A 15,482-nucleotide genomic window follows, 5' to 3' on the forward strand; every position below is an offset into this window, starting at 1 on the left:
TTCCCTGCCGGTGTGAATGCTGTTGAAACGAATTGAAGCAAGAAAGCTAAAAACATGCAGCTTTGTCGCATTGATGACCACGATGATGCGCGCGAACAAGTTGCAACAAACTTCAGCCACACGTCATTGACCCTCGTCTGTGCCCTTCCTCTTCCTCCACTTCTCTCACCATTATCCCCTCATCATGTTGCTTCATATCGTCTCCAAGACTCGGTCTCATCAGGGCTTATATATCAGCTTTGAATACCTTTGAAGTATATCTAGATTTTCCGGGTTTCACATAGCTCGTCCCGCCTTTCCACAAGGTGAACGCCATACGAGAGCCAGACTGAGCTTAACCTCCGATTCCGCAAGCCGCGCACACTTTGCAAAAGCGTGGCCGGTATGCACAACATGACTCGCTCGGCTTCTTTCCATGATAACAAAGTATATGTGCTAGGGCATGCTATATAATATGCCCTGCTGGTCTTGACCAGCTTTCACCAAGCTGCCTTCTTCGTCTCCCAATCAGCATGCATTCCACTCCTCTTTCTTCGTTCATTGTACTGGCAAGTGCAGTTGCTCCTGCACTTGTCAGTGCTGCAAATGACACTCTTGTCACTGATATGAATTTCATCTCTCAGCATTGGGGTCAGATTAGTACTTACATGAACAACCCTGCTGACGCTTTTGGTGTTCAATGGGTTGGTCTGCCTGCTGGTTGCCAGGTCGAGCAAACCCATACTCTTCAGCGCCATGCACAGCGTTTCCCTACCAGCTATATCGATGATGGAATCTTGACCGAGGATTTTGCCCAGAAGGTCGTTGACTTCAGGGCCAACCACAGCTCTTCATTCACTGGCCCCTTGTCTTTCTTGAACTCCTACAAGTATCAGATGAATGAAAGCTATCTCACTGGTATCGGCGCTCGTACTGAATTCTCCTTGGGTGTCGACTTCTGGAACAGATATGGTCGCATTTTGTACAATGCCACTGCTGGTCAGGTCAGCTACAACCCTGATTATGCCAATGGTACAGCCAGACCTAAGCCAGTCCTTCGTACTACAAGTCAGTCTCGTATTCGCGAAAGTCAGATCAACTGGGCCTTGGGATTCTTCGGTCCCACATATGAGACAGTTCCTGTTCCCAAGCTGACCAACTACACTGATGGTGACTTCTTCGACCTTGTGGTCATTCCTGAAGGTGGTACTGAGAACAACACTCTTGCGTCCTACGACTCGTGTTTCAACGACGATCTCACTGGAATTGGCGACCTTGGTGATCAAGATGTCTTCACCTATATCCCAAGATATCTCAAGAAAGCAACCGCTCGTCTCCAGCAGTACGCTCCTGCAGACTTCAAGTTTACTTACAACAACACATATGCCGTGCAACTGCTCTGCGCTTACGGTATGTACATCGGTTCGTGCGTTATGATCACCATTTTCTAATGTCCGACATAGAGACTGGTTTCCTCGGAATGTCCGACTTCTGTGACTTCTTTACCGCAGACGAGTGGGATGGTTTCGAGCAGACCCTCGACATCGCCTACTACTATGATTACAGCTTCGGCAACCCCACTGGTAGAGCCCAAGGTATTGGCTACTTGCAGGAGCTCCTTGCCCGTCTTACACACCAATACATCACCGTCTCCAACAGCTCTGTGAACAGCACCATCACCAACAACCCCCAGGACTTCCCTCTTGACCGCCCCTTCTATGCCGACTTCACCCACGACGACATCATCGTCAGTGTCATGACAGCAATGTCTTTGGACTATTTCCGCGAAGCTCCCAGTCTGACTCAGTACCCTCCTAACCCTGATCGCCACTTCTATCTGTCCAAGATGACGCCTTTCGGTGGTCACCTTATCACTGAAGTGATCGGTTGCTCCTCTGCCAACCCCACTGCAGTTCAACAAGAACGTGTCCAGTACTACCCCACCCAATACGGCTACAACCCTTCCAATGCTACTCACAAGTTTGTCCGCATGCGTCTGAATAATGGTATCTTGCCCCTGGACACTTTGAGAGGAGGTGCTTGCAAGGGACGCATCGATGGTATGTGTGCTCTGGACAAGTTCGTTGCCAGCCAAAACAACTCGTATGCATTGAGCAACTACGACTATGCTTGCTTCGGCAACTGGACCGTCGCCAATACCACCAATGGAAACGATTACGACGGTACTGTGTACCTGGGTCAGCCTGGTATATTGGAGAACACTCAGCCTTTTAGCAGCGATTAAATTAAAAAGGTGTAGGAGATAGAGATGAGTAACGACGTGCTGATGAAGATGAGACGATGTGTAGTAGATAATGTCAAGTAGATAATGTAAACAAAAAGCAAGCTCGATTCATTTCCGTTATATCGTTTCTCGTATCTGAACCATTCCTCCCAATCAACATCATCACCATCAGCCAAACACCAAAGCCCTAACCTCAATACTCTCCCTCGCCGGCCAGCCTTCCTTAGTCCTCGGATCACTAAAAGCAGTATGCGGCGTCCTGGCCTTTGTGCCTTGACTATCAAAACACTGCAAGAACAACCTCTCATCATTCATCATCCCACTCCAATACCACCATTTCTGGTTTTCTTGGGCCAGAATGCCTGCCGTTTCGCCTACTCGATCGGGATATCGATGTTCGATGCCTACTACAGCTTGATCGGAAACACTTCTGCTGTCTGCGACTGCGAGGGGAAAGGATACGACGGGGCCATTAAGGGGCCGCCAGATGTTTATGATGCGGACTCTGTCTTTGAGAAGAGTCGAGGCTTCGTCAGGCAGGTGGTGGTGTACCCGTTGGATTGCTGATTTTTCGGTCTGGTCGACATGGGCGCGGTGCACTGGTTGCCGTCTTGAATTGACATCTGCCCTTCTTATCGTATGATCGAACAAGAATACCCTCTTAGCACCAGGTACATGCTTTAAAATCAACTCCTCGACTTCTGGATAATAAACGTTTTTGATGTTGTCGTCGGAGGTAAAGTCTTTGCATGAAGAGGAAACGTTGCTGGCGGTAGTGAAGCCTTGAGTATCGAGTTGAAAGCTAGATTCTTGGCCGCGGATATCGTTGAGGTGTACTTCTGAGGGATGTTCGGTGTAGTTTCGCTGGGGGAAGCCTTCAGGAGGTTCTTCGACGTAGTTCCATGGTGAAGAGTTGTCTGGTGGTGGGGCGTAGAAGATTAATGTCGAAGAAACAGGACCCCTTGGTATTTCTATGTTTTGAGATTTGGAAGTTGTGGTCGTTGTTGTCGTGGTTGTGGTAGACATTTTTTTTGGTGTAAGGTGTGTAGTGATTGATTGATAGGTATTGGGTGTTATATGTACAAATCCACCTTCTGGTCTGCCAGACCTCTTATATCAAGACAGCGGATGAGCGGCAAATGCTCTTTCATTGATTTCTAAACATTGTGCATCACGACTCATCACGTCATTTGTGAGTCTGCTTGGAAATGTAAACATGTATTTCCTCGGTTGTTTCCTCATGCGGGGACGATGCGCTTCGAGATGTCGAAGGCAAAAAGAAGGTGCAGCATCCAATCGGAAAATCACTCCGAGAATGCTTACATAAACATGAGCAATTGCGTGCTTGCTAATCAACACATCACAGAGCCTCACGAACTTGTTGGTATCTTGTACTGTCGCACGCGATCATCTTCTTGTCAGTCAGACTGACGGTGTTTGAGAGAAGGTAGAAAAATTGAATCTCGCGTGTCATGTGTATATTTTGAACAACCACCATCTAGTCTTCTTCGCTCATCAGCCAAGAAGCTCAAGAATTACCACTCATCTCGACCCAATGCGCCAAATAAATGCAATGAATTCATCCTCCTTTTGCTTGTTGTTCGCCCGCAATGCTCCAGGGATATCGTCGCGTGAGAATGTAGAAAAACGTGAACATCTGTCCCTCATCATCCATACCACCAATCACTTCTTTGCGCACCTCGATCTCGAAATGACAAACACACTAACTTCAATGCCAGATTGATCTTCCCTTCCTTCTGGGTATGCCTTCTGGGCGACGCCGTCCAAGACTTCATGCACTAGACTGACAGGTGTCTGGTCTTCCTGTGCTCTGTTGGCTTTGCGGAAGAATCGCGAAATGGTTTCTCTGATGCGTGGCTTCTCCTGCTTGGCCCACCAATCCTGCGACCAAACTTTGCGGTCCAGTGTGACCTCCTCCGTGGTCGAGTGCAGTAGCTCGAAATTCGTGGGTAATCTCTGGAAGCGTTCCATTCCAGGACTTGACTGGCTCAGTGAAGAGCAGAGTGACATAATCTTCCTCTTCATCATATCATGGTCAGGCAATTCGTCCACAGCAACCATTTTGCCCAGTTGTTGGCCCATGTCTGACGAGAACCCGTTGACGACGACCATTGATCGGAGTATCGGGTCGAGAATGGGAGCAAGGTATTCGTTGACAAATGTCTGCGCTCCGCGCTTGGTAGGGTATATGAAGATGAGCGTGCCATTATCTGGGGATAGCTCGACCAGTCTGTCGACCAATAACGAAGGGCCTTTGGTGGTGAACATGTCGGAAAATTCGTTCTTGTTGGTAGGCGGGATGTAGCGTTCAACTATGGAGACGTCTACCGAAGAAGGCGGCACTACAGGTCGAGGAGATTGTGGGAGCGATTTCAGGTTGTCGGCATAATCAAGTATGTGTACGGCTGAATCGAAGACCTTGCTGGTAAAGTAGTCATCTCCACCAATAGGAGGTCCTGGAGTGCTAGGAGGTGATGTGGGAAGATCTGCCAGGTTGAATCTGCCCTGTAGTACTTGTTAGCACGCAATCGATCGAGACCAGACCTTGACGCATCTCTGCAACCACCGCTGAGCAACCTAAAGTCTACTCGCCCGGTGTTGCATGCACCAAAAGTCCAGCGTGCGCGCGCAACAGAGCCGCTTCTGCGGTACTTACGGGAAGCGCGTGGAACACATTGATCCAGCAGGTAGGTGATGTAGGAGTCTCGTCGTGTAGAGAACTGATGATGGTAGGAAAGGCGTGGCCCTCGGTTGATGGGCATGGCAGTGCGTGCGAAAGGACCTTGATTGGGTCTTGATAGGCGTTGGACGCTGAGCGAATATTCTCGACTGCGCAGATTGAAGTTAGCTCGATTACGCACCGCGCAGGAGCACGACCGGACAGCACTCACGCATGATTGTTATGGCGTCCTTCAACCATGGACGCGATTGTTCCTCCATAGGAGTAGAAACTTGCACGTTAATGCTCGGGATTGCTGATCCATCCGGGTCCGATGCGGCTGCAGAAGCCTGAGCATCAGAAGCTAGACCACCGCTTGCAGCCATTGGAGAATTCATGGGTCCTGTTGCGAACTGCGTAATTGCTTCCCACGTTATTCTGCCAGAGTCGTCAGGTGGTGTGAGCGTCGTTACATAGTGATGCATCGGGCTGTGAAGAGGTGCTCTAGGTCGAATCGTAGGTGAAATGTTGGAGTGAGACGCGTCTACGTGTCCGAGCAAATCATCGTCGATGCAAGGATCGGCAGGTAGTTTGGTGTTTCCCCCAAGGCCGACTGATCCAACTCGGGGTAGAGCTGATGAGTCGTCGCCGCCAAGACAAGGATGAGGATTACGGACGAGTAATGGACGAACTGGTTCGGAGTGCGGGGCAGCTATTCCAAGCTGCGAGAATGATGGTAAACGAAGGTCTCTACTGTCCTTGAAAGAAGTAACTGGCGGAGGACTAGTAGGGGCAGGTGCTACTCGAGCGCCGACAAGAGTGTCGAAGCCAAGACCAGGCTGTTCAAACTCGTGAGCTGGCGAAGAGACTGAAGGCAGCTTTGCTGTATCAGGGATTGCAGATGTTGCAGAAGACAAGCACGCATCGGCACCCGGCCATGGGTTAGAGGTCACGTTTGCTGCCAAAGATAACGAGCCAACATCGGGAGTGTAGACGTCTAGGTCGCTTGCAGGTGAGGGGAAATCCAGCAAGCCGGCACTTGGTGACTGAACATCCTCAACGATGCCGCGCAAATTTCGCGCTGCGGTGTCCATGAAATTGAAACCCGAGCTCTGACACCTTGATCGATTACTCAAGGGACGTCGCAAGAGATTGTGGCTGAAGAGAGGAAGCAACCGCTGCGTGGAGAAGACACAAAGTGTGGCTGCTGCGATCAAAGAAGAGACAAGTGGAAGGAGCTGCGAACAATGGAAAGACTCAACGATCGTCGGCGAAGATGAGCATGTGAGAAAGAACAGGAGTTTGCTTAGCAAAGGCAAGAATAGTCTGCCGCCTAGCGTGCACACAGGAGCATGCGTCGTTCTAGACCTTGATAGACCGCTCTGTGTTGGGAATGGCACGGTAGCAGAAAGCCGGCCCCGTGTTCATCTGACAACTCAAGGGAATACTGGTGCTCCGACTCGGCGAGAGAAAAAATTCAATTCCGGTCGCTGAGAAGGTCTTGCAGCTTTTGCTGGGCAACAGCGTTTCTCTCAAGACTTTGACCGATGTAGGGCTTCTGTCAACACCACCTTGTGGCGTCCTGAGGCGTCCCATACAATTCAAAATCGGAGTGCGGGACCGTTTTGTGTTAAAATATTTCAACACCACTTTGCAGGCATGCGTCTTTCACGTGCCGCAACAGCTGACTGAACGGTGTTGTACGAGACGCGATCGGACAAGTTGAAACACGCCGCTCGCTTCGATGTTCCTGCTGCAGGAACACCAGGGCTCCTTGTCTTCAGCCCTTGTCGTTGTTGAGCAGGCCTTTGCTTCTGTGACACTTCTGCCATCTGGGGTAAAATATATTCCAGCACACCCAAGCCTGTGTTTCTCCGGATTGTCGCCATGGGCGGAGGGTTGTCCACGAATCGCATCGTGTGCCTTTTCGCTTTGGGTCGGTTCAAGTGAGGACTTTCATCGTTGCTGGCGCTTCTGCTCGAGCCACTTTCAAAAATGGCCACTGATTCTTGTCCTGCCTGCAACTGTAGCATCTGTAGGATCCCGTTTAATTATTGATGAGCTGTCGGCCGTATTCTGCTCCCTCGAAAGTCCCGGAGCACCGGCCGATATCCTGTTGCGTGCAATCGACCGATTGTTGAAGGCTCGGCAACTCGGATTTTTGATCCCAGAATGCGCATCTTGATTTCCTATGCGTTGATTAGTCTCGTATAACGCACCTTGCTGCCGCTGTTCTTCTTCATTGAGCTTGGCTCTACGCTGTCGTCTGTTTTTGACGTCCTCGGCACAAGGAACACTCATCCACCCACCGCAAACTCCTCGTTTCCGAGGGCCCAGGGTTGTCTCTGCATCTATGACGCGGCGCAGTACTTCGCCAGTCTCCTAGCAAAGGCTGCGATACTGTACAAAGTGCTCGCATGAAAGAAATTGACATTGCAAAGGAGGTCAATTTTCGTCTTTACGACTCGCGATCTCGAAAAACAGTGCGATACTCCACTTTGAGCACGGAAATCGAACCCGGGAGAGCCAATGGGTATCAAGCGGCATCTTCTTGTACAGCGTCGAGCAGATCGACAATGAAAACTACTCATTCTGGATAATGGATTTGTCGACCATGCCCTATCTCTGGTTCAAGCTACATCATACATGACTGGGAGTGTTCCTGTGGAATATTCTTGTCAGTGTTATTCACTTCGTTTCTAGAGTCCCTCTGAAACATCTGAGACTGTCCATCTTTGTAGGTACTTTCATTCAGCAATGGTCTTACAACTTGTAGCTTTTTGACAGATGCAGTCATGCACACTCGTAGCCATTTCACAGGTATATAACTGCAGGTTGAACCCAACATGACCTACCATCAATTCGCAATGCGTGGACCACCTCCTCAGTCTGGCTTCTGGTCATCTGCGGATGAGAGCATCTACAAACCCCCGAAGCATGTCAACGAAAGACATCAACCACAACATCCTCAATCGTACAGCAATACCAGGCCTACAGATTACAACCATTTGTCGTCAATTACTCAAGGCGTTTCTTCAAGAGTGCCGATGTTTGCGAATTATTGGCCACTAAACGACCTCATCTTTGATGATATGACTGTGCCCACAGGCTCAACATCCACCTCTGCTGCACCACAAACTCACTTCCAATATGTTGACTACGGTCACATGCATCATCCACATGATAGATCGCACATACACTACTCAGTCGCTCCACCTCCATATTTCGAGCCTGCTTCCGCCGTGACCTATGCAACACAGCCTATTCCACCTGCGTCAACCTCACAGCCAGAGCAAACTGTTCAAAGCCTTCCTGATAACGAAAACACTCTGAAGAAGATGAGACATGAGCGTGAATTGGTCTTTGACAATGCAGCCGCGGAACTTGAGCGAGCCAAGTGCGACAATGGTCCATCCGTTCAATCTAACAAAGCCTGGGAGGATGCCTGGGGATTGTTGCGCGAACGGATGACAAAGATGTGATGAGAGCTAGATCGACACGTCTCGTTGACTACAGTTATGGCCATGTTGATCATATCACACTTTCACTTTCGCAAAGATGTGATCAAATCAATTCAATTTTGATAGAGGTCCACTTCAGCTGTTCTCGTGCTCGTACTCTGTCTCATGTACAGCCATCCTGGACATGAATTCATGCAAGCTTGTTCAGCGTGATTCGCCATCCGCTTGTGATGTGGTGATTTAGTGCCAGGAGATGTTCCGGGCTTAGAATTAAGAATTTCAACAACTTTCGGTCCTGGAGTCACCAGCCATTCGCACCAATGACAATGTTCATAGAATCGGAATCAGTTAGCTTCAAACTTACTAGACATATGGTTTCTGTAGACTACCAAGTCGACTTTGTCAAGACCATGGCAGCAAGGCAGGTGTAAATCGGCAGACAGGGTCACACCCTCCTCAGTGTACTTGGTCAAAGCTTTGCGTCACTCGTCTTGAATCTTGGAAGTGAGAAAGTGCAGCATCTGTGTCAAACAAACAGAACAACAAGATCATCGCTCGAAGTAAACTTCTGCGACTGTCAGCAAGGGCAGCGGACTTATCCATCAGACAGGGCAGTAGTCCACTCATGACCCGCTGAAAGGCAGTATGACGACCACAGAACCAGTGCCCCAACTTCACGTGGATGATGTGTGCACGTCAAACAGCAGCAACCAATTAGCCGTGGGCTATGTTGACAGAACGCACGCCGAAGTGGAGAGTCATACGCCATATCCGCTGAACACCTACGGCAAGGTTCATCGCCACGAAGCTGTCCCACGTCAACTGTATAAAGAATTTTTGCGGGATGGCGTTCCTCCGCAAGGCTTTGTATTGGTACAGTGGCAGACTGAGAATAAGGCTGAACTCGTGCCATGCATTGATCTTGTTCTGTTAGATCGTTCGTTCATGTCTGGAGACCTTGTGCGCAAGGGCAATCGATCAGGCACTGTTGTCAGCACAAGAACGCAGTGTACGCTTCTCTCCATGTGCGACGTCAGGGAGACCAAGAGTCGCAAGACGATGAAATGTGCTTGGATACCGTTGCCTATGGAAGAAGAACCCGCTCTTGAATTGGTCAACGATGGCAAACTGCTCTATGACATACCTGCTTCCGAACTGAAGCTAGTGCAGACTTTCAATGAAGGCGACATCATCATCTACAAGAACTGGATCGGCCGCATAAAGGAATGTTTTGACGAAGTCACTGTTCGATTGACCGACAATGGCGTTGTGAGTATTGCAGATGAGGGCAAGCTCGAACCTATGAGTGGTGATCCTGAGGAGAGATTCGCTGTTGGATCACTGATCCGGACGAAGAAAGGCGTGCTCAGGACGGGCAGATGGATTTTCGGAGAGTATTCGCCAAACACACCACCCATCGGTGTTGTGGTTGATGTTCGCACCAAGGAGTGCCAAGTTGACTGGTTACATCCTCGAATGGAGAGGGCCAGTGAATTTCCGATCTGGAGTAGTGCTCCTGAAGGTATTCTTGGACCCGACGAACTAGAGAGCAACGACGTTCGCCTGTACGACATCTCAAACATGCCCAAGGAACAGAGCTCAACTAGATCGCGTTCGGATCCTGAGCTGCAGGGTGGACTTCGCGTAAGATTCAAAGATCTCCCTGCAGCCTGTGCTAAATACGATGGATCAAGTTCTCATGGAAAGCTCGAGAAGCTGGACAGACAACAAAGTCTTGGATACGACCTGAACGTTTTCACTATCACCAGTACCACTACAGAAGCCGATGTTCTCTGGAGCGACCACTTGACTGTAGAGACAGTTCGCACAACTTCAATCATCCCAGATCCCTCGATCGATGACGAAGATGCAGTGTTCCCTGGCGAGATCGTGTGTACGAATGAGACGAGAGACCCTCCTCCAGAGGCATTGACCTCTTGGGCTACGACGCCGCAACGTGTTGGAGTTGCTGATCGGGTTAACATCAAGGATCGAGTGGCTCATGTCACATGGTTCAAGGACTCTACACTTTCATTCTGTGATAAGAGTTTGGATTTGCTCGTTCCAAACACAAAACTTGGTACTCTCGGAAAGGAACAAGAGGAAATGAGCTTTTATGACATTCGGGCACCAAAAAGCGTCAACCGCAACAGAGGAGACTACGTTCTGCTGCTACATACGCCGAACCTGCCACACACTGAGCCCGGCAGCATCAACTGGTTTGGTGAGGTTGTGGATTTGGGTAGGAATGGAAAGTGCACGGTCAGACTAGGAGCAGCTGAGCCAGCGCAGGAAGTTGAGTGTGATATCACAGACACAGCGCCTGCTATGAACCTGGATGTAGACGATAATCCTTTCACAGAACATATCCACGAAGACGGCGACTTTCTCAGCGATGCAAGTGAAGACGTCGACTTTGACATGGAAGAGTTCTCGGGATCTTCGGAATCAGAAGAGGATGTCTGGTTCGAAGATGGCCAAGATGTTCCGATTGACGACGCCGATGACTCTTGGAGCACAGAAGATGAAGATAACGATATGTCAGACGCAATGGAAACACAAGACGATACGCCAGTAACAAATCCCGCACCCCCAGAAGCGCCCACTATCCATACACAACAGCCAACTCAAAATGACAGTGTTGATGGCGTAGATCAACCGATGGCTAACGCGGCTGTGGAAGAGCTGCACCTATCATCGCTGCCGAATGCGCCTGCAGCTTACGAGATCCTCGAATCTGAGGTGCCTTCGGGCCACCACTATCTACTGCAAAGGGGTCCAACATCGGCAAACCACATGAAGAGCGTGTCAAAAGAGCACAAAATTCTCAGCGCACCTGGCGCACTTCCAGAAGGTGTCTATGTGCGAACATGGGAGTCCAGAATGGATCTTATCAGAGTTTTGTTCGTTGGTCCTCTTGGCACACCCTACGAGTACGCGCCATTCATGATTGATCTGCATCTACCATCCCAGTACCCATACGAGCCTCCAAAGGCCTTCTTCCACAGCTGGACGGCGGAAGGCGCTGGCATGAGTGGACGAGTCAACCCGAATCTGTATGAAGAAGGAAAGATTTGTCTCTCGCTACTAGGAACATGGCAAGGCGATGAAGCACGAAATGAAGCATGGACACCACATCAAAGTACTGTGCTGCAAGTGCTGGTCAGCATTCTTGGACTGGTCCTTGTCAGAGAGCCCTACTACAACGAAGCAGGATTCGAGCCACTTCAAGGACTTTCATCTATCAACCAAAACAGCGTGGCTTACACCGAACGCACTTACCTCCGTGCAAGGGCTTTCCTGATCTCACCAGTCAGTCGATTGGGACGTGGCGAAGTAGCAGGCTTGGAAGGGTTCGAGAGTGTATTACGATGGCTGTATACCGATGCTGATGGTGCGAAGTTGTTGCCAAAAGCTATCAGCGCAGCACATACGATACTGAGAAACAGCGAGGAGGGTGCGAGTGTAGACGCTCGCGATGGACTTAATGTGGTCAGCAGAGGAGCAGCTCTGCCCTTGAAAAGAGTTGTAGCACGCCTGGAGCAGCTAGATCAGGAAGTAGCATCACAGGCTAAGGCTTAAAGCCAACATCTGTAAATATGTAGAATTAGATTCTACGATGTATATTGTTTGGATAGCATTCACTCATGGTAGACAACCATTTGTCAAACAATGCAGGTGAAGCCGAACCAAAAATCTGGAAAGTTCAAGCGAAATGAGAAACGTGACTTGGCGGTTGCTTTCGTCGCGTCATCCACCTGAATGAACAATGTCGACAACCAAAACATTTCATTCTTCGTCCATAACAAGCCGGCACGTCCCTCAAATGCTGCCAAACGACTGATCTGCTGTATCGTCACGCGACAGCAATCCTGGATTACAGCACAAACAGACACTAAACATGTCGAACCCTCACCAACTTCCACCTCCCACGAGCGCAAAGCCAAAACGCCGCTTCTTTGATCCTTGGAATTCTTCATCGACCGGACATCAAAGAGCAGACAACAACCTTGCGGGAAGCACGAGTTGGCGCGAATCGCGCAGTTTGAAACTCAGTAATCAGTTTGCAGGAGGTGCTTCCGGTGGCGCTCGGCTTGCAGATACTGTTGGTGCCGGTAGTGAGAACTTTGGTAAAGATGGCAGATTGGAGAATGGAGATTGGGCCAGGGGTGCATCTGGTCTGAGGGAAAAGGGCCAAATTAGTGTGGTGGAAGCTTTCAGGATCAAGAAGACTGGTGTCAAGGACACTGTGGTCGAGAAAGAGAAGGCAAAGTTGGTGGTCGATGAGGTGCGAAAGCAAGAGCATGAGCAAGAGTTGGATCTCCTGGATATACCAAGTGCACAACCCGTACGAGAAGATTCGTCCCAAGAGCAGCCGTCAAGCTATGAAGATAAGCTCTTGCGTGAGGAGTCCAGCCCAAATGAACAGGATCAAGAAAAGAAGCACGATCAAGAGACTGGAGATATAAAAACACCAAAGGTTCCTCAAGTCTTCGCCGGTACTTGCATTTACATCAACGGCAGCACCTTCCCAACCATCTCCGACCACAGATTAAAACACCTTCTCGTAACCCACGGTGCACGCCTCAGCATCCATCTCGGCCGTCGTTCAGTCACTCACGTAATCCTCGGTCGTCCCAATGCCTCTACTATTCCTGGGGCTGGAGGTGGTCTGTCAGCTTCAAAGATGCAGAAAGAGATAGCCAAGATCGGAGGCAAGAACGTCAAGTTTGTCACTGCTGAGTGGGTTATGGAGAGTGTGGCCAATGGCAAGAGGGCGCCCGAACAGAGGTTTGAGGCTGTAAGGCTAGCTCTGAAGGGTACGGGAAGAGTACAAGAGATGTTCGCAAAGGCTGCAAAGAAGGGATGAAAGAGACACATGAAATGAAGATGCCTCAAATACCATACGACATTATTGATACATCAATGGAGCAATGGTATGTGAGCAGAAGAAGGACAAGAGTCGATCACTGCTAACTTGTATAGATTCCACAAGGCCATGAAGTCATGAACAGACACTTCAAAAAACTGGGATGTCCACAATTGACTCTTCAGCAACGACAATAATAACGCAGCACATCGGACACTGATCCTCTATCAGATTCGCATACAGAGGTTGGGACCTTACACGCCAATCTTCAGCAAATTAGCAGCAGGTTCAAAGTCCCCCTGCCAGCAGCCTTTTCCAACCATTCCTCGAAGGCAGTATGGCCACAGATGTTGAGCATTGGCTAGAGTGCAAAAATCTTGTTTGTAGTGATAAGGCAAGGCACGTCGAATAACTCCAGATCTACCTAGGCTCTCAGATCCTGGCTCAGGTGGAGGCAGCTAATATTCTGCGCGGTCTCCGTAAAGTCATCGACGCATCAGGTACCAGAGATGATGGAGACGATGAGCCAGATGCAAGAATGCGCGACAAACAATTGTAGTAATTCATGCGAGGTCGTTCAGGTTAGGTTAGGAACTGCGCCGGTGAAGTTAAGGAGAATTGGTCTGAGCGCGCTCAAATGTTTGGCTGCTCGAATTTCTGGTAGTAAATTTGTCGACAGGAGACTGAGCAGAATTGTCCATACACCATTGCGTTAACCGTGTTGAAGTCTTACTAGAATGTTGAGCTTTGACTACAGTATTACTCATGTCCAGTTGAGTGTGTGTTCAAAACCGATCTCGCCCTCTTTTTCTATTGTGGATAAAATTTTACCCACAGCAGAAGATATTGGTAGCGAAAAGGGCCGGACTTGGTGGACGGTGGACCAACGTCGGCAAAGAAAAGACTTTCCATGGGCATGACAAACAACGTGTGCAACTATTCCTCACCGACTATAGGCATGTGTTCCTCAAAACTGGTTGTGATGGGGCGGATTGTCCATTTGGTGGCTGTTGGCGGCCTTGTGATATGCTCTGTAGCCCTGACTTCATGACCAGAGTGGACAAGCCATGACATGCTCCGCTCGGTGTTCCTTGGGACGAGCAATTAAGTAGGCGATATGAGCAGAAGCTTATAAACAGGTCTCGGTAGAGATAATAGGCAGTTTGGGCCACTCCATGCAACAAGAAGAAGGCGTGGCTTACTACAAGTGACGACAACTGGGATCGATCATCTCAGGCCGGTCCTTCTAGAAAAAAGGTGGACATGAGAAGCGAAATGATGGAAGAGACGACAGAACCCAAATGTACGGTGCTGCCGAGGGGCCGAGTAGGTGTTTCAAAGTGGTGCTAAAAAAGGCATGGCTTGGCTTTTGTGTTTGATTATTTGGTCAGGGCCGCTCGCTTTCCTCGCTGACGATGCGGTTACGTCGACGGACGACCGGGACTCTGGGAGATTTGATAATAAAAGGAGCGCTTTATATGCGAAGCAGATTCAAAAAGAAGCAACGTCTCACGCCATGTACTCGAGTATGTTCTACAGATGCAGGAGTGAACAAATGCAGCAACGAAGAAAAAAGCCGTCGTTCTCGCTGCCAGAAAAGGTGGAGCGAAGCCTAGACTTGCTAGACTTGATCTGATGGTTTGCACATCGTGAGCCAGATCAAAACGTGGTTTCCCAACGACGTGGCAACGATGATTGGTCGTGATTCAAATACAGTTTGCGGGAACGGTTAGCGTTTGGGTTAATATCATATCCATTCAGCCCCGAGCAGGCCCCAAGGCAAGCACAGGCACTGAGGCACACGGACAAGATGGACGATGTCATGGTAAAGAGGCAGGCGGTCGGCGAGACCTGGCAAGGTCATAATCTAGCACCATGTCTTTGCTGTCTCGCATCGCTTTCGCATCCGGACAGTCTTGTTCCTTGTTCCCCTCCTGCTTCCTAGGCGTGCAGCCAGCATAGACACGTCGGCGTCAGGCCTCCCTTGTATCTCACAACCCTCGCTTGGAAGTTGGAACTTGTCGGCAACAAGACCGGATAACCTGGATCACTTGCCATACACCCGAAAACATCAGTTCAGTCCGCAGTTCCACGCGTGTGTCACGTTGCGCACTTGCGAAAGGCCGTTGTGCGCATTTCTAACGTTTCCTGCCTCGTCGCGTCTCCTTCGGATTGAATCTCCTGTATTGCTTGGACAGATCCTGTGCCCGTCGAGATCCTGCCACCGTCTTGCGAGACAGCGACCAT

At 49.6% G+C, this 15,482-nt stretch overlaps 6 protein-coding genes across 6 annotated transcripts; 4 read left to right on the top strand and 2 right to left on the bottom strand.

Annotated features, from left to right (window-relative positions):
• Window positions 1-512: 512 nt before the first annotated feature.
• Window positions 513-2,224, top strand: M437DRAFT_67054 (3-phytase; the record flags this gene model as incomplete). The annotated part of the gene is made up of 2 exons (XM_041024876.1): window positions 513-1,389; window positions 1,443-2,224. The coding sequence occupies 2 exons, from the start codon at window positions 513-515 to the stop codon at window positions 2,222-2,224; spliced, it is 1,659 nt and encodes a 552-aa protein (XP_040878615.1).
• A 168-nt stretch (window positions 2,225-2,392) lies between these two features.
• M437DRAFT_51153 (uncharacterized protein) lies at window positions 2,393-3,250 on the bottom strand (the record flags this gene model as incomplete). Its single annotated transcript, XM_041022139.1, has 1 exon — window positions 2,393-3,250. The coding sequence occupies one exon, from the start codon at window positions 3,248-3,250 to the stop codon at window positions 2,393-2,395; it is 858 nt and encodes a 285-aa protein (XP_040878616.1).
• A 657-nt stretch (window positions 3,251-3,907) lies between these two features.
• Window positions 3,908-5,998, bottom strand: M437DRAFT_76270 (uncharacterized protein; the record flags this gene model as incomplete). The annotated part of the gene is made up of 3 exons (XM_041026593.1): window positions 3,908-4,750; window positions 4,902-5,074; window positions 5,137-5,998. 3 exons carry the CDS (start codon window positions 5,996-5,998, stop codon window positions 3,908-3,910), a joined length of 1,878 nt encoding a protein of 625 aa, XP_040878617.1.
• Window positions 5,999-7,750: 1,752 nt separating this feature from the next.
• M437DRAFT_85556 (uncharacterized protein) lies at window positions 7,751-8,386 on the top strand (the record flags this gene model as incomplete). The annotated part of the gene is made up of 1 exon (XM_041028303.1): window positions 7,751-8,386. One exon carries the CDS (start codon window positions 7,751-7,753, stop codon window positions 8,384-8,386), a length of 636 nt encoding a protein of 211 aa, XP_040878618.1.
• A 624-nt stretch (window positions 8,387-9,010) lies between these two features.
• M437DRAFT_51150 (uncharacterized protein) lies at window positions 9,011-11,947 on the top strand (the record flags this gene model as incomplete). Its single annotated transcript, XM_041022136.1, has 2 exons — window positions 9,011-9,413; window positions 9,462-11,947. The coding sequence occupies 2 exons, from the start codon at window positions 9,011-9,013 to the stop codon at window positions 11,945-11,947; spliced, it is 2,889 nt and encodes a 962-aa protein (XP_040878619.1).
• A 319-nt stretch (window positions 11,948-12,266) lies between these two features.
• Window positions 12,267-13,235, top strand: M437DRAFT_51177 (uncharacterized protein; the record flags this gene model as incomplete). The annotated part of the gene is made up of 2 exons (XM_041022142.1): window positions 12,267-12,653; window positions 12,762-13,235. 2 exons carry the CDS (start codon window positions 12,267-12,269, stop codon window positions 13,233-13,235), a joined length of 861 nt encoding a protein of 286 aa, XP_040878620.1.
• Between the last annotated feature and the right edge of the window lie 2,247 nt (window positions 13,236-15,482).

This window comes from Aureobasidium melanogenum, assembly GCF_000721775.1.
Source record: "Aureobasidium melanogenum CBS 110374 unplaced genomic scaffold scaffold_14, whole genome shotgun sequence".
Lineage (NCBI taxonomy): Eukaryota > Fungi > Ascomycota > Dothideomycetes > Dothideales > Saccotheciaceae > Aureobasidium > Aureobasidium melanogenum.